Source organism: Macrobrachium rosenbergii, chromosome 55 (assembly GCF_040412425.1).
Source record: "Macrobrachium rosenbergii isolate ZJJX-2024 chromosome 55, ASM4041242v1, whole genome shotgun sequence".
NCBI lineage: Eukaryota > Metazoa > Arthropoda > Malacostraca > Decapoda > Palaemonidae > Macrobrachium > Macrobrachium rosenbergii.
This window is the reverse complement of record NC_089795.1, coordinates 26,468,762-26,487,767: the sequence shown is the minus strand read 5'-3', so window position 1 is coordinate 26,487,767 and position 19,006 is coordinate 26,468,762. Positions and strand designations below refer to the sequence as shown.

General features: G+C 40.1%; 1 protein-coding gene across 14 annotated transcripts in view; it reads left to right on the top strand.

The window, feature by feature from the left end:
• Nucleotides 1–19,006, top strand: part of sdk (sidekick cell adhesion molecule) — a 213,856-nt gene that overhangs the window by 97,296 nt on the left and 97,554 nt on the right. For all 14 annotated transcript variants that reach the window (XM_067099562.1, XM_067099560.1, XM_067099556.1 and 11 more), the window contains exons 2-5: nt 14,377–14,472; nt 16,427–16,603; nt 16,981–17,200; nt 17,731–17,913. In XM_067099562.1, the coding sequence (XP_066955663.1) occupies nt 14,377–14,472; nt 16,427–16,603; nt 16,981–17,200; nt 17,731–17,913 (676 nt within the window). The remainder of the gene's footprint in view (nt 1–14,376; nt 14,473–16,426; nt 16,604–16,980; nt 17,201–17,730; nt 17,914–19,006) is intronic.

Below are 19,006 nucleotides of genomic sequence, written 5' to 3'. Positions count from 1 at the left end.
ACAAATTCTCACTTCTTTAAAAGGAACTCTACCCGCAATTGAGTATTACATAAATTTCCTGTTTTTACCGTTTTTAAGAACTTGTTCAGTGTGGTCTTCCATGTTTTTTGGAGTTCTAAGTTTTGATGTAATTACTTTCCCTTCATAAAAATCTTATAAATGTCATGGAATTCTTAGTACCTCCTCAGGAAAGTCTTTTCACCTCTCTAGGAAATTCTTGACGCTGACAGAATTCGGCATTGTTTTTCTGAAAAAAATGATTATATGGACATCAAGGAGAATTAAAGCAGAAAATAACTAAACACCAATAGATCATTTTACACATCAGGTAACAGAATGGGGTCTCACGTCATAAGATTTCTATCCTCGAAGGAATGAATAAAGAAAGCAGGAATTTCTGGTTACGATGAGTAATGGTGATTGATGGTGACAAGTTTCGTGATCAGTGAAAGGATGAACATTACATTCAGGTTTTTGTACTCGAGGTTTTGCTTGTTGTTAAATTCTTTGTGGTTAAATGCATTCGAAACGTAGCTAGAATTTATTGTCGTGCGTCATTTTTGATGGGGATTTGTATCCAGGCATTGCATGCGAGGGGAATATTTGTCTGTGCATATCATCAAGTTAACGAGAGAAATTCCCGTGCACTATATGCTTAAGGTATATATTTAAACAGAAAATTCTTAGTGAGGTATGTTTCGATACAGTGAAATGTATTTCTGTCTATTATTTGAAGGTGGAATATATTTCTATGTATTTTGTATTAGTGAGATACATTTCTACGCATTATTTAATCTTGAGATATATTTCCTTATATTGTTTGGTAATGAGGTACTTTTAAACATTGGCATGCGTGATATATTTCTGTACATTATTGCCAGAGGTGTGTATTGCCATATACAGTATATTGCTTTCTACTGGAGACGTACTTTATACATAATTTGCCTGCTATACACTTATGTATGGTCTTTGTTAGTGCAGTAGGGTTCGTTTCATTGTTGCCGTTCTGAAATGTTTCTTTTCATAAGAGTTAAGATATATTTACACGTAGGCCTATATATTTCAGGAGATATTTTATAGTTTCTTTTTATGTTTATGTGCTGGAAGATTGATTTAGAAGCGACAAGGTGCGAAGGTTGCTCTCTGAACGACGACATGCTTGATAATGTAATAACGCATGGATGAGATTATTAGTGGTTACTCTATTGGAATATATTTTCTAGCTGGTCCGTTGGTATAGTGGGTAGTGTCGTGGAATGCCACTCAGATGTCGTGGGTTCGCGTTTCCCCCAGGCGATGAAAAATCACAGGATCTGTATCATGATCAGTTACTGATGCAGTGTGAGGTCTGCGGTGGGAGGTTGAACCCAACATTCTTTGGAAGCTTGAATTTCAAGTCACTGAAGGCTTGTTCCATGTGAATAGGTTTCATCTACTGAAATAATAATAATAATAATAATAATAATAATAATAATAATAATAATAATAACTGCGTCCAAACATACTTATTTACTTGTCGGTGGACATGCACTTTCTGGTTTATCCATTAATGAATCAAGTTACTTAAAATGTCGCCCGGCTGATGGCGTTATTTTGAAGGTTGATCTTTTTATTATTATTTATTACTTACATTTTAGAGTTTTGAGGCAGTTAATGGTGCGCTCGGCGCTGCTCTTATCACTACCGTAAGTGATTTCTCATGGCACTTATAGACTACGAAGTGAGCTCGTAGCGTAACATGGACGTTTTATATAAAAAAAGCAACTTTTCAGAGCTTGAAGCACTGATTTCTCATACCACCAGGACTGTTGCTCTGCCTGTGACTGGGAAGGTAATTGCGGCTTTAGAAAGCCAGGGTGGGCCTTGCCACAGCCGCGACCTCTGTGGTTCATTAATGTCGAAATGTGCGTAAGAGGCCAAATTACTGCTAATGACGATGTAGGCTCTGTTGTTATTATTGTTGTTGTTATTAGTATTATTGGAATTCCATCCACACTTTGTGGTTATATTGTTATTGATCGTACACTTACTCTTCTCCAGGCACTGACCTTGAATAAATCGACATTTTTTGAGACAGAACACCGAAATTGGACACCCAAATAGGATCATGATTGGGAGCCAGAGTTTCACAGCGCCACACATGTCATTTTAGCGTCTCTCCCCCACCCCACCTTCTCCCTCACACACACACACACACACACACACACACACACACACACACACACACACACACACACACACACACACACCTCCTCTCCCCCTGCCCGTCCCCAAATACCCACAAACCCACACGCGAGAAAAAGAAAAATTTACATTTTTTCGTCGGTTAAGCATGACTTGAGTCATTTCCGCGTGCGTAGTGGTTGGATGATTATTAGCATTTGACAAAGTTAGCCGAGAAAAGTAGATTCTACGAAAAATATGAACACGAAACTATCAGAATGTTTTCAGTGATTGGTGTTACAGCTGTTAATGTTGATTAGCCGATTTGTAGCCCAAGTCCAAGGAAAGGGAATGCATAGGGAATATATAATGAGTAAGGGAGATGGCAATATTTTGGTAATTATTGATATTGAATGGTTATTGATAAACTTTTCTGGTGCATTGTACTCTCGTGTGTTGGTCATATACTGTCCCTATTTTAGAAAATATAACCTCTTTGAAGGTTTTTGAAATTTCATTTTTTTTTCAAGGAAGTATATTGAATTGCGGCTTTGAAAACGTATGTGAACTTTTATTCTGATTAACTTTCAAGTATCGTAGCGATTAATGATATCCTATTTTATTTTTTTTATGAATTTTTTTTTCGGTGACCTGATAAAAATATGAAATCCCCCCCCTCCCCCTTTTCTTGCTCTTCTTCACTGGTATATTTTGATATGTTTATTCATCCACTTGTAACCTGGAATAAAAACTTCGTCTTTATTTCCTACGAGCTTGTTGGCGCGCGCTACGCGCGAAGGAACCCAGCACTGCTGTCTCCTCTACCCTCCCCGAGTTCTTCGTTGGGCGAATGGGTCCCGTTCTCAGCTTGAACTCTGCTGGCCGTGAGTTCGAATCTCCGAGCGGCCAGTGAAGAATAAGGGGAATTTATTTTTGGTGATAGAAATTCATTTCTCTTTATAATGTGGTTCCGATTCCACAATAAGCTGTAGGTTCCGTTGCTAGGTAACCAATTGGTTCTTAGCCACGTAAAATAAATCTAACCCTTCGGGCCAGCCCTAGGAGAGCTGTTAAACAGCTCAGTGGTCTGGTTAAACTAAGGTATACTTAACTTTTCCTCTACCCTCCCGATCCTCTACCTACCCCGCCCCTCACCTGGGGCGGACAAACAGGTTTGCTGGAGGCGGGGTGGATGTCTCCACTACCCTCCCGTTTCCCCAACCTACCCTGCCCCCACCCGGGGCAGACAAATCGGTTTGCAGGGAGTGGGTGGCTGTGTCATGTCTCCCCAAATGTCACCCGGGGTAGGACAAACAAGATCCACTCCACTCGGATTTTATTATTATAGATTAGTATTTTGAAAACCCGTCCAAAAGATAGTTCTGGTTTGTCTGTCAAGACGCTCTGTCGGGTGCCTGTCTGCTTGTGGACGTCGACGGCACCAGGACTTTCGAAGTGCATTCAAGTCATTCTGTCGCCATTTATCTCGTTGAGATGATCATCTTTGTCAGGTACATATCAAGGTTGGAACTGCTTGTAAGCTTTGTTGAGTTACTTTGCCGCTGTTATTTTAGTTATAATGTCATGCTGTTACTTAAGTTATATATATCATTGTCGTCAAGCTGTTTCCCAACTTAGGATTTTCAAATCTGGCATCCTGGAGAAACATCATTTGTATGGACAAAGGGGTTTAAATCTTTGTAACGGTAACATCAAATTTACACTTTTGGAATAGTAACGACAACAATAGCTACAAAATTCATCATCATCGTCATCATCAAAAACAACATCATCATCAACAGCCGGAGTAAAAATATCTCGGTTTTCGTTTTCTCCTCCTTAATAGCTAAGAGTGAATCAGACGAGACATGGGGTCTTGCCCACTCATTAAGGGAGGCACTTCGGTGTCAGAACCCCTTTGATTCAAGCCTCTCTCTCTCTCTCTCTCTCTCTCTCTCTCTCTCTCTCTCTCTCTCTCTCTCTCTCTCTCTCTCTCCACAGAGTTTTCTAGAAAGAAAATGGGTTCCAGAACTCCTATTAACGGCGAGATCGGACCGTCTTTTGCTGGTTTTTACTTTTGCTTAACTTTATTATTTTTTTTTTCTTTAGGTTGTGTGCCGTTAGACACTAATTGATTCATTTTAGTTATAAAATTTTTCCATCTACATCATGCTAGGCATTAAATTTTACGTATTAGGTTCATTTAGAAAATATCAGATTTGTTAGCTTTGTGTTATTGCCTGATATTTGTGCAAAATAAAAGACTTCCATCTTCATTATCTATTAAAAGAAAAAAGTATCCTGAATGCTGTAATGGACTCACAACTTTTTCCCCTTTTTAGGAACAATTTTTTTTTAGCATTATATTTCGTAAAGAAAACTTGACGGGTCTGTTTCTGTCTTATTTCATCCCATGGAGAAAAAGTTCTAAAGCTGTTAATTATTTATTTTTGTCTGGGTTTTAATCCTAAGGCCGCAATTTAAACTGTCACTTATAACTTTTTTGCTCGAGTTTCATCGTCAGATCCGCAATTAGAAAACTAATGACCAGCTGATGCTGGCTTTTTTTTTTCAGAAGTTCCCCTCCCTCCCATATGCTAAGTTCACACATTCACGTATCCAAGGCACGCATGCGCACTGGCCGTTAGTGGTGAAACGCATACGCAATAGGCCGCCCAACTGGATACGTGTCACGGGACGATGTGCGTGATGCATGCGTATATCAGTGCGCCCGCAAATGTACGCAATGCGTAAGGGTGACGTGACGCTGACGAACAAAGCGGCGGCGCAGGCAGAGAAGTAGTCGTGGCAGAGCCACGGTAACACCAGCGTACGTATGTCGTATGTGTTACGTTCTGCGTAACTGAGTTACGCAAACGCGTCGTTATTTACGTACTGCGGGGGTTAAACCCCAGCTATATAAAGGGCCGGCAGCTGCGTGAGCTAGTCAATGCCGTAATACCACAGCGACGGACATACTGCCAGCGTGCTGAAGCAACATGGACAACATAGCTGAAATGCGTCAACTCGCAACTATAGCACGTACGGATAGACCAAATTGTTGCCACTTGTCATTGGTATGTGCACGTCATGTGTATGGAGCTTGCAATGATTGCTGCAAAAACAGGGCAGAAAAAGGCGCCCAAAAAGGAGGGTGTGGGCGTAGCCGTACCTGCGAAAAGGATGGAGCAAGGTCATTATGACAACCTGATGGCGGGTTGTCAGCAAGCCCAGGCTGTACCCAGAAATTTTGCGGATTGACAAGGACCTCTTCATTGAAATTGTTGAACGGGTCACACCCACATTCGGAAGAAGTGACATTCTGAGAGGAAACCCATTGAGCCAGGCCTACGTGTTGCTATCGCCTACGCTTCCTCGCTACAGGTGATTCATACAGAGTCTGCAATATTCGTTCGGGTAGCCCACAACACCATTAGTCTCATCGTACCAGAGACCTGCAGGGCCATTGTTGCTGCCTTCGGGGATGAGGAACTGCAGGTGCCACAAACACCTGAAGCGTGGCAGGAGGTTGCGGGGTTTTGAGAACAGTGGAACTTCCCACACGTAATTGGAGCTATGAGATTAGAGGCACGTTGGGCTCCGTAACCCTCCCAGACAGTGCGCATTACTTCAACTACAAGTTCTACTCCATGGTATTACTTGCAGTTGCTGATGCTTCATACAAGTTCTGTCGACGTAGGAGCCATTGGTCAGTCAGACGGTGGTGTATTTGCCCAGACCCGACTGGCAGAAATGCTGTTGCAGAGGAAGCAAATCTTCCCCAACGGATGCCCTGCCAGGTCAGCCTAATGGATCTCCTGTGCCCTACTTCCTGGTTGGCGATGATGCCTTCCCCTGAGGAATTGCATGAGCCCCCCAAAGAGGACTTAGCAAGGAGAACGGATTTACAACTACAGGTTAAGTAGGGCACGCAGGACGGTGGAGAACGCCTTTGGGATTCTGGCAAACAGATTCCGAGTATTCCACACTGCAATATGTGAAACCTGACCATATAGAGCCATTAGTGATGTCCGCATGTGTTCTGCACAATATGATCATAAGAAGAAATGCACGAAGACAAAGGAAGGAGATCAGGAGGCACCCTGTCACACATGCTGTCATCCTGAGTAGCTGGAGGGTGCCCGTCATGGCAGCCCTTCCCAACCGTGACCAGCAACGCTGCAACGAGGATGCAAAGGAACAGCGTAACATGCTGAAGGAATACTTTTCATCGGCTGAAGGCTCCGTGCACTGGCAGGAGAACGGTTAATTACTCCTGCATACCCTGATTGTTGTAATTACTTAAATGTCTGTTCACCATATATTTTTGAACTTATTTAAAATTCAATAATGTATCAATTCAGGATTATTTTGCCCTGTGCATTTTTGTACTTCTGTTTTGTTTTAGTTGATTTAATAAAGATATTGCTCAAATCCATGATATATTACTCATCAATACTTGGTAATTGGGAAGAGGATAGGCAGGACATGACTTTGCAAATGTATGTTTAATCAATATGAAATAAACATACATATAAATAAAGAAAGAAGATGCAGTTATTTTGCCCTTTTAATAATTTCTTAACATGGAATCTATTCTGATATGATAATTCTATCATTTTTGAAAATGCCTTCTCTTAACATTGTTTCTATTCTGTTCTGTATTTATTTTGGACTTATTTAAAAATCAATAATGTATCAATTCAGGATTATTTTGCCTGTGCATTTGTGTACTTCGTTTATTTTGGTTGATTTAATAAAAGATATTGCTCAAATCCATGATATATTCTCTCATCAATACTTGTAATGGGGACGAAGATAGAGCGGGACATGACCTGAGCCAGCGCCGCCTGTCCCTATTATCCCAGGTCAAGCGTTGCCACATCTCCCGCAGTTGCGGGGATGCGGCAGCGTTGCCACGTCTACTCCCACGCCATTCTGACAGCCACGCATGGTGCCACCAGAAGCGTGGGCCCCCAGGTAAGGGCGTGGCAGCTGCCACCGGTCAACCCGCGGAGTGGCGCCACGCTGTGCAGGTCAGGGCCACGCTACCTGACACCTGACCTGGCCACCACGCGGGGGTTTGAGCAGGTCGAAGGTTCCTACCCCCGGCACCTTGGCCAGTGGTCCGTAACGGTCGCGCTGCATGCTGCCGCGACCACACAATTACTTACGGTACATTTACGTTGTATTTGCGTTGTGTTTACGTGCTTTTTCTGGCTCCGCCCGTTCGTGGCCGTGCGTGGGCATGCGTGCCTTGACCGTGAATGTGTGAACTTAGCATTAATGAGAAACTACTTTTTCCCCCCTCTTAAAAAAAAGACCAAGTTATCTGTGATGGTCTAGTAGTGTCTGGCGGCGTGACTCATTTCAACACTTGGCACTGCTAAATTTATTTCTCCTCTTAGGGATGTGACAGCATTTTATTTGATAAGGCAACACCTGTCTCCCGTCTGATAGGCTGGTTGCCATTTCTTGATGCAAGGGCGATATTCGAGACGCTGGGGAAGGGAGTTAACGAACTTTTACCTCTTTTGTTTTGATTCATAGTCATCATTACGAAGTGGGAAATAAAGGGCGTAATGGCTTCATAATTACTTGGCATTTGTATACAAATGGTTTTGATGTGCCTTTGGAATGTCCTAAGATTATAAGGGCATTTATATACACGTAGTCTTTGATATGCTTTTGGAACGTCCTAAGATTATTGGGTATTTATATACAATGGTTTTTGATGTGCTTTTGGAATGTCCTAAAATTACTGGGCAATTATATACAAGTAGCTTTTGATGTGCCTTTCGAATGTCCTAAAGATTATTGGGCATTTAAAAGTGGTTTTTGATGTACCTTTGGAATGTCCTAAGATTATTGGGCATTTATATACAAGTAGTTTTGGATGTGCCTTTGGTGATTCATATACGTAGGTGTCTGAATCAGCTATAAGGCTTGAGGAGTTAATTACATACACATTAAAGTCACCCTTCATGCAGCAGCTGTGTGAGGAATAGGGTCATAATGATTTTGATTTTATTCCAAAGCCACCCCCTTCATAGAAAGAGCTACATGTTCCTAATACACAGAGTCTCTTATGGCGAATGAGTCTTCGTCATCTTCTTTTTCTTCAGCTTTACCCGTTTCTATATGGGGTCGCTATTTTCCATCAGCCTTCTCTACCATCCTTTGTCCAACGCAGCCTGACTACTTAAACATTTTTCCCGTATGTTGTGGTTAATGAGTAAAGTTGATTTAACCAAAGCGAAAACATCAGAGTAACCAAGCTACTTGTATATTATATTAAAGACGGTGTTCGTTACCCTCCCTTGTCTATAAATTAATTTCGTAATTAATTTTTTTATATAAATGAGATCTCTTCTTTTACTGCTTCCCTTTACTTCCTCTTTCTTCTTTCTGATGAACACCATATTCGTTGGAAGCTTGAATTTCAAGTCAGTGGCCCCCGTGGGCTTGTTCCATATGAGTAGGGTTCATCACATGAATAATAATAATAATAATAATAATAATTTTCATCATCATCATCACCACCTATAATAATAAAATCCAAGTGGATCTTTCTTGTTTATCCTCCCCCGGGTGACAGTAGGGGAGACATGACACAGCCACCCACCCCCTGCAAACCGGTTTGTCCGCCCGGGGGGGCGGGCGGGATAGGCAGAGGAACGGGAGGGTAGGGGAGACATTCACCCTCCTCCTGCAGACCTGTTTGTCCGCCTTGGGCCGGGAGCGGGGTAGGTAGGGGAACGGGAGGGTAGGAGAGACATCCACCCTTCTCCTGCAGACCTGTTTGTCCGCCTCTGGGCGGTGTAGGTTGGGGGAGGCATCCACCCTCCTCTTGCAGACGTTTGTCCGCCTTGGGGCGGGATAGGTAGGGGGAGACAGCAGCGCCAAGTTCCAGTACGCGTAGAGTGCGCCAATAAACTCGCAATAATAATAATAATAATAATAATAATAAAAAATAAGCATCTCAAACAGTGTTTTGGTGTCTGAAGCGTCGTTTTAACCAAAAAGAAGAGACGTTCCTCGCAAAAGTCCAATTCAGCAACGGGCCTGATGTCGACTCCTGTTCACATCCTTTAAGTGATCTTGACTGCAAGTATTATTGGAGGATACAGATCTTCCTGACTCAGCTTCTCAAGTGTTGTCATGAAGCGAGAACTGTTGTGAAGGGCATGCTTAGACTAGTCTCTCTCTCTCTCTCTCTCTCTCTCTCTCTCTCTCTCTCTCTCTCTCTCTCTCTCTCTCTCTCTCTCTTTTATTCTTTCTTACTTTCGTTCTATTTCCTCTTTATATCCAGCACTCTCTTCTCCACAGGTTCCTTTCGTTTGATAATTCAAAAGTCCTTTTAATGCCAAGATAAAGCGAGCGCGAGATGCCCTTAAGAACCCTTCCACGTTATCACTGGAAGTCAATTAGCGGAGGAGTAAAAAGGGTCTCCTCGTGATGTGATACTAAGCGGTTGCACAGTGCTGCCTTTTTAATAGCTCTCTCTTCATCATTCATATAAATACAATTTTGTGTCTGTTCTGCATCATATCTCTCTCTCTCTCTCTCTCTCTCTCTCTCTCTCTCTCTCTCTCTCTCTCTCTCTCCTTTGCTTCCCTTGGTGCTTGGTATCGCTCAGGGCGCATATCCTAAGATCCGACGTTCGATCCCCATACCGGGCGAGGAAATAAGCGACAAAGGCGAGTTTCCTTAGAGATCATTTCAGTTGGCGACTCAGGTTATGTACTTGGTTATTAGTTGATTGTTGTGGCACGCAGCCTGCATATTAAAATTCCATTATGATTGTCGACCCAAGGAATAATTAGATACCTGGTTGTTAATTACTCTTATGGATAGTAAAAGAGTAAAATAAAAAATAACGCGTAAGTGATCAGCGCTCTATCAAAGTGTATATCATTACATCATTATGTTAATTAGAATGAGGGTTCCTCTACGAAGTAATCCAAATTCACAGGGATGAAACCATCCATCAGATAGACAAAGACCCCCAAACCCCCCTTTCTTTACGGTAATTTGAATGGAATTGAATTGAATATAGAATTTAGGCCAAAAGCCAAACACTGGGACCTTTGAAGTCAATCATTGCTGAAACGGAAATTGACAGTAAAAGGTTTGAAAGGTGTAACAGGAGGAAAACCTCGCAGTTGCACTATGAATCAGTTAGGAGAGGCTGGAAAGTTAGGTGGAAGAAGAGAATATGAAAGGAGGTACAGTAAAAGGAACGAAAGGGGTTACAGCTAGGGGCCGAAGGCACGCCGTAAAGAACCTTAAGTAATACCTACAGTGCACCGCATGAGGTGTACTGACGGCACTACCCACGTACGGTAATTTGTCCCCTGCTAATTCTTCTTTTAAGACTTCCAGTCTTTTTTGCTCTTGCCTTAGTCATTTGCTAACTTACTGCGCAAATTGTCTATTCATTGAAATATGTTCATGTTTTTATGTTGTCCCCCTTTCACTCTTCAAGCCATTGTTGGTGATGAACTGCTTACTTTTAGGCTGCGGTAACATTTACGTCATCGATGATATTGTGTCCGGTTTTTCTCTCTGCTTGATCTGCGGGCAGAAGAATACTCTTGCAATATGTAGGTCAGTCGGTGTTTTATGTCATCCGGCCGTCATCGTTCGTAAGGTCAGATGCAGACAGACGGTCGTGAGGTGCAAAGAGTGGCAGAGATAAAAGTCTCGTCTGACCTTGTTTGGAATTGGCGTGGAGTTGAAAGACGTCGACGCCTCATTACGTATGCGGTATTTTTTTTCTTTATTCCCAAGTCTATCATTCACGCATTCTTTGACGAGTTTCGGCTTTTAGTAGGTTTTCATTTCGCGGGTGATTGACAGTTGAAAGACTTCGACGGGTCGTTAAGTATTGTTGTTTTCTGTTTTTATGACACCCGTGCATTCTTAGACGAGGCGTTGGCTTTCAGTTGCTTGCATATTTATGGTTGATTAATAATTTCGGCGTTGAGTACAAACAAGTAAAAAATGCGCTGAAGTTTCTTCGGCGCAATCGAGTTTTCTGTAAAGTGTATAATGCTGTATGAAACTCTCAGCCACGGCCCATGACTCAGCCGGGCCCGTGAAACTTTCATCCACGACCTGGTGGTGGCCTGTGTTGTTGGCACGCATAGCTGTGCCAGACGCACGATCATGGCTAAATTTAACCTTACATAGAATAAAAACTACTGATGGCAGAGCGCTGCAATTTGGTATGTTTGATGATTGGAGGGTAGATGATCAACATACCAATTTGCAGCCCTCTAGCCTCAGTAGCTTTTAAGATCTGAGGGCGGACAGAAAAGTACGGACGGACGGACAAATAGTTTTCTTTTACAGAAGACTAAAAGATCAGAATTTCTTGTTTGATTTTTTTATTATAGGGATCGCTGTCTCTGAACTTGTTTTCCTGCTAGGAGATTGTTTCTTGTGAGCATATCCAAAGTTTTGGCTTTCAGCACGCAGGTGCTTAATGCATTATTGGTAATTGTGGAATTGAAGTTATTCTTTTCGTAAACACTCTGATTTTCATGATAACACTTAGTTTGATATGTCCGTTTTACTCTAGGACAGTGGTTCTCAACCTTTTTTGGCCCATACACCCTTTCGCCATATGTCAGAATGTCATCCCCCCTCCACCCCTTTCCAAAATTGTCTGCCTCAAAAGGTGCATTCCGAATAATATGCATATAATACTAAAAATCATGGTCATTATCCCCCAGAAACTCTGAAATTCCCCTAAGGGTATTCCCCACCCCCCTTTCCAAAATTGTCTGCCTCAAAAGGTGCATTCAAATAATATGCATATAATACTAAAATCCTTGGTCACCTATTCCCCCCCTCTCCCCGAACCTCTGAAATTCCCCCTTACCCTTTCCAAAAATGTCTGCCTCAAAGGTGCATTCAAAAATATGCATATAGTACTAAAATCCTCAGGTCACTATTCCCCCCTCCCCCTCCTTGAAACTTTGAAATTCCCCCAGCCCCTGCTAGAAAACACTGCTCTAGGAGATATCTTGCAAGTAGTGTTTCCGACTATGAACTAGTCACAATCCATATGCAGGTTAATGAAACTTATTACTCTCATTCTGATGGCATCTTGCATTTTTTCCGATTGATACTCTTGTATATCGTAAACTACGTAAGACTACCAAATTTACAAGAGGAAAAAAGAAAGACATTGTCAGCGGCTAGCGAAGAAATGGAAGAAAATAGAATCATTCCATTTTAATTTTATTTTTTTTCGAGCTTAGACAGAGGACCCTCCGACTCTCTCGGTTATCTTTGTTACAAAGCAGCCCGTGTTTGGTACCAAAAGCGTCCACATTACTGGAGGAGAGCAATGAGGGGGTTGGAGTACGACCTTTTCCAACTCCATTAAATCTCGAGGGCAACACACTCCTCCATCGCCGCTGCTGCTACTCCTGCCCCTGCACATTGCCACAGGCTAATTCTCTCTTGCTCATTACCTGCCCCCTCCCGCCCGCCAACCTTGAAATCCCCAGTAGCCCCCCCTGCCTGTCTCCCGACCCCTAAAATCCCCAGTAGCCCTCCTGCCTGTCTCCCGACCCCTTCGACGCCCCAGCGGTATCTGTGACACATTCCAGATCCATCGAACATCCTTTGCCTCGACTCCTTTGCTCTCCGAGGGGGGGAGGATGCTGATGGCTGCTGACTGGGACTGAAGATGATCTTTAGGATTTTTCTCTGGCGACAAGCTCCGCTGTGTTCCTCATCGTCATTGGGCTTTCGTTGATGCCTTTTTTTGTGGGGCGTTATTTGGATTTAATGGTTGTTCGTATGTTCTTGAATTTTTTCTGTTGGGAAATATTTTTATTACCTTGGCAACCGCCTTTGTTCGTTTATGGCATGAAGTGTATTGCTGACACTTGATTATTTTGTCGATTATCGGAGGAAGTTAATAGTATGCCTTCAAGTATCATTTCGTCATACACACACACACACACACACACACACACACACATACATATATATATATATATATATATATATATATATATATATATATATATATATATATATATATATATATATATATATATATATATAAACAATATATATATATATATAGTTCAATCATTCAAAAGTTGTATCCCCCTTACTGGAAAAAAACAATACATTGATCAGCCTTGGAACATTATAGTTTAATCACATTCTTGGGTAGGTAAGCCCCCTGTGCCGAAAAGATCTACAACATTAGTTGTCTCATACCCCCCTGTGCAGTAGAATTACTGAAGGCTCATCAGCGGCTTGTCGAACTTTCTTGGACAAACAGTCCACATTGTTATTCATCTGTGTTTTGCTTTTGCAGTCTTGTGTGTGTGTGTGTGTGTATGTGTGTATATATATATATATATATATATATATATATATATATATATATATATATATATATATATATATGCTCATACATACATACATATATACATACATACATACATACGTATAGTATATACAGTATATTGTATATTACTAATGTTTAATGATATTTGTCGGATGTTTTAAAGTTTAAAAATGGATTTTCATCAAAAAGTTTATATGTCTAAGATCAGTCTGTGTGTAAAATTGATCGCTATGATTTTGGTAATTTTTTTTTTTTTGAGTGTTGGCGTTTATCATTGTTTTGGTAGTTTTTTTTCTTTTTTAGTTCCAATTTTGTAAAGTGTATATAGTTTTAGTACTTATTTGCATAGCTTTATTTAATTATTTTTCAGGTTTGAATGTGTTAATTTCATGAATCTTTTATATATACTGATTTACACTTCAATTTTAAACTTATTTTCATGTTTAAGTTTGCTATGTCGACCTCCATTTGAAATGAAATATTTTGAATTTTTACTATTTTTCAATGTGTTTTATGTGCTTGAATTTACATTTTAAATCAATAAAGACAACGCCATTCATGTTTTTTGGTGAACATTCTGTTTCCATTATTTCAAGCCAGGGCATAGCAACACCTCCCCACCCGTCTCCTCCCCTTCCCCCAAAAACACCTGAATAGGAATTAAACGACCTTAATGAGCATTTTCCCCTAGCCTGAGCCGAAACTAATAACTCAAGACGGCCTCTGAACGCCTGACGAAGCGTTGTTGACTTTTTGTTGACGCTAAGCCTCGTCGCAAAAGCGTTGCATCCGCCAAGGCTCTAATTGCATGGTTTGTTGTCTTTTCGCAGGTCCTGTGCAGCCTCCCAGGTTCATAGGTCAGCAAGTCGCCACCGAGAGCTTAGTCAGCGAAGGTCACACCAAGATCCTGCAGTGTCAGGCACTAGGTTTGTTGCCAAGTTTTCCGTTTGGGATTTTTCTCTTTGGCGTTGTTCGGCAGGGTTGTTCTACCAGGAAGTTAGCCTTGATCTGATCTGTAGCTTTTGAGTGACTGTATGTTTGTATTGTTTTGCGTATCATATGTAAGCCTGAGTAAGTGTGACCGAAGACCTTGTTAGTTCAGTAAGTTTTTATTGTGTCATATTCAGTATATTTTTAGTTGTAGCAATTGCGATTATACCCGATTCTTATGGACGTGATTCTGTGTGTATGGTATAGAATATGATAGTGTGTATCATTATTTGAAACTAATTCAGCAGAACCTTAGTCATTAATTACTTTACTATTTTAAGAATTCAGGTGTATTTTATAGTGTGAAATCCTGTCTTTAAGGACACGCCCGAAGCTTTTTTTTTCTTTATTAAAAACTAAGCAATTAGCATCTATTCGAGTGAATGAGAAACTTCATCTTCGTATCCAGGCGGGGAAAGATCCACAGACGACGCAATGACTAATAAAAAGAAAAGCCCAGTTCTTGCAAAAAAAAAAAAAAAATCCCATTGATAGCTATGGAGTCGTTGATATGATTACAAGGAGCTTTCTTCAGATAGGCTATATTTCACAGGTATCTCTTTTATCTCAATTTGCTCACTTAGCGTTGGAATTAGATGCGAATGCTGTGCTCGTATTGTGTCTGCTTTCACTGCTTAGTCAGGCGTAGTCGTGAGCATGCGAGCTTAGGCTTGCACTAGGCGTATGTTTGTTAGTGTTTGCGTGGTTAAATGAGAGTGCTTGTCATGATATGCTTTCGTGAGTGACAGTTTGTTGACTGTAGGTTTCACTCAGACCTTCTGTCTTGTCTCTGATTCAAGGTTTGCGATTGAGTTCTCTCTCTCTCTCTCTCTCTCTCTCTCTCTCTCTCTCTCTCTCTCTCTCTCTCTCTCTCTCTGATGCTTGGTCATAGCGATGTTGTGTGAATAAGTGACATAAATACGTGGTCGTATTTATTGAATTAGTATCAAAATAAGGGGGACAGTAATGTTTATTATTTACGAAAAGAGAAATAATAGTGCAAAGGGTGGCTGGAAATGGGACTAAGTTAGTAACCCTGTTAAATGTGTTTTACATTTTACGCTTCAACGACGTCTATTTTATGCCTAAGTTTCCCTCTCTTAATTATTAAGAAATAATTTAGTTTAGGAATAAATCTACAGCACGTGCTATGTACTGGATATTCGTACTTAGCATAAACTGATATACTTAACTTTTGTTTTTGAATAATGTTTTGTCCTTCCCCAATTTATTTTTTTTTTTTGGTTTACAATTGAATGTTCGCGGTAGGTTGATTTTAGTGATATATCTGATTTTAGGCCTTTGTAATCGTAGCTGCGGCCAACAAATTATGTTTCATTGTCCCCTCCCTTCTTTCTGTATTCCCTATTATCGTCTGTAGCTTCTTTCAGATGAACACCATATTCTTTGGAAGCTTGAATTTCAAGTCAGTGGCCCCTGTAGACTTGTTCCATATGAGTAGGGGTTTGTCTTCTGAATAATAATAATAATAATAATAATAATAATAATTGCATAAATCGTTCATCGTATTGCATCTCCAGAGGTGGGTTTGTTGTCACATTTAAATGTAGGCTTGTTTCATATGGATAGGAGCTTATCTTCTGAATAATAATATTAGCTATTATTGTTATTATATTATTGTGTGTATAATAATAATAATAATAATAATAATAATAATAATAATAATAATAATAATAATAATAATAATAATAATGTAATTCATTTAACTTATCGCCTCTCAAGAGGCGGGTTTGTTGTTACGGGTAAATGTGAAGGTCACTGACATGCACTTCCTGCAGGACTGAATCTGTTTTGAGCAGTCTTGTCCGCCTTGATCTCAGCACCGCGAAAATAAACGTAATCACACGAATGTCCGTTACTCCCTTGCAGGTTATCCCCAGCCGGAATACAGGTGGCAACGTGACGGCGAGATATTGGGCGAGTTTTCGGGAGAGCATTTTTACAAGATTTCCTCTGTCACGAAAGAGGATGCTGGAGATTACCGCTGCGTCGCGCTCAACTCGGCAGGAGCCATATTTTCTGCCAAGATCACCGTTTCTGTTGCTTGTGAGTCCGGATTGAATTGAATTTTTTTCATTTTCATAAGTCGTTCTTCTTATTTTTTTCCTCCTTTGCTGTAAAAGTTTTCAGTGTTATGCCAAATATTTGATAAATGCCTTTGATATTATCAAAAAGATTTGAGAAATTTGGTGAAGGTCTTAATATAAAAAACTTTTTAAAGTTATTTTTTTTTAACAAGCAGCCATGAACATATGATACAGAACCTTCATTTTGTTAAAAAAGCATGACAAAATGTGTGGTAAAAACATGTAAAATTTTCCTAGTAGAATGCAACTGATTGAATAAAGGTATATAACTCCTCCTGACAGATTATCCAAAGGCATTATGTGAAACACTTATGAAGTTTTAATTTTATCCAATAGATATGGCTGGGTACAATGCAACAGAAGGCACAAACGTCACAGTGACTGCTGGTAATGCAGCTGTCCTGTCCCTTCCACCAGTTAATTCGTACCCTCCCCCATCTGTGACCTGGCAGGCTGATGATGGGTCACTGCTCTATGGCATTAAATATGCGACAGCGAACGACGACTCCTCACTTATTATTTTATCTACAGAACGTACAGACATGAAGACCTATAGGTGAGTGTGCCATGTTTTTCCTTGCATCTTTAGCTAAGATATTTAAGATAAACTCCTCAGCTAATTCATAGAAATAATTTTTGGGTAATGCTGTTGCAGTTCTCTTCATATAATGGACAGCATTTGGGGTAAATACCTTATATGTATAGAAATAAAATGAAAGTAGTAAAAATTTCCCTCTTACTGTAAAATAATTTTTGAGGTGTGATAACAGTCATTTGGTGAATTGCTGTGGACCAAGAAAATACCTCTGCAGTTTAAACAGGTCTATTATATCCAGGTAGTGATGACGAAAGGTTCAAGATAACGGAGAATCTTTTGTACAATTTATAGACGTGAAACATCAAATTTTAGTGGTGCATGACTTAAAATAAGATTATATCCTCTTCAGCAAGAACAGTTAAAAATTTCATTTTTGTGATTTCTGTAATGCTTATATTGCCTTTCCTGGTGTCCCATGCTAATATATTACGTGTAATGTATTTCATATCTATTTACTCCATTTTTGACATTTTTGCTCCTTTCCTCAGTGCTCGCATCACCAACACACAGTTGGGTGTAGAAGAAATTAGTGGAGACATTAGGCTAATAGTTGAGGACAGTGAATCAGCTCCTGAAGAAGAAATCGCACCTACCATGATTGTTCCGCCAGTAAACACTACCATTGTCAGAGAATCCAGTATTGCACATTTACAGTGTATAGCAAATGCAAGGTTAGTACTTTGTTGTTGTTGCTCATATTGCAGTTGGGTTTGCATCTTAATTTATAGTGGTTAGTTTAGTTTTTTTGTGTATGCATGATGAGATCAACATTTGTATCTTTATGAGTATAATTGTAAAGATACTGTCATATCTGCCAGTGTTTAAAGTATAATTTCAAAATGCAAAAAAAATAGAACTAAATAAAAAATATGTCAAGGTTGGCACAAGGTGAGAGTCATATCGATGCACATTTTTAGCCCAGTTTAGGCTTCTTGTAATATCCAAGAGACATAAGTGCATGATGATTATGGTGAAAGCGAAAGGATACATTAACTAGAGCACTGAAAAGCATTCCTAGACTGTCAAAGGGTGACTCAAAGTATATGTTATGGGGCTATTTTATTTTATCGTGTATGGTGATCAGAGAATGAGAATTTTCTAAAGAACGTGTCTAATTGAACACATACATTACTTATGTCTTTTGATGGACATTGCTATTATTGTTTGGTGTGCAAAGCAATACTTATGTTGCATATATTCATTTACAACTTTTAACATTGTTTACTGTAAGTATAGTTTCCAAAGTTGTTTATTGTAAGTTTAGTTTCCAAAGTTGTTCAAGCAGAATGTATGGCTAGATGTAAAATATTAATGCCTATTTATCAACAATGCAAGTGATTTGAATCTGAATTTGCTAAAGAATAGTCTCTTATAAACTTTATTTTTGCCATTCTGCATTATATGCAAACTGAAGTAGTACAGCATAATATGATAATGGCTTGATGTTTTAGTTACTGTAGTGGTGGGCAAAAATTCTTTTTAAGGTATCAGTGATTGCAGTCATATTGAATGGTGAGAAAAATTTCCTTTTCATGTTATTAGAGTGCAGTTGCTAATGGAGAACTTCATTTTGGAGAGAGAGAGAGAGAGAGAGAGAGAGAGAGAGAGAGAGAGAGAGACTCAGGCAGACAGGAAGGAAAGCTATTGTTACAGAAGAGCAATGGAGTGTACTTGTACTATTGTGTTTTGAAGGAAAGAAAAGTGAGCGACAAAATAAAATACGGAGATGACAATAAAGGCCTCAACAATTAGGAAGTACTTTAC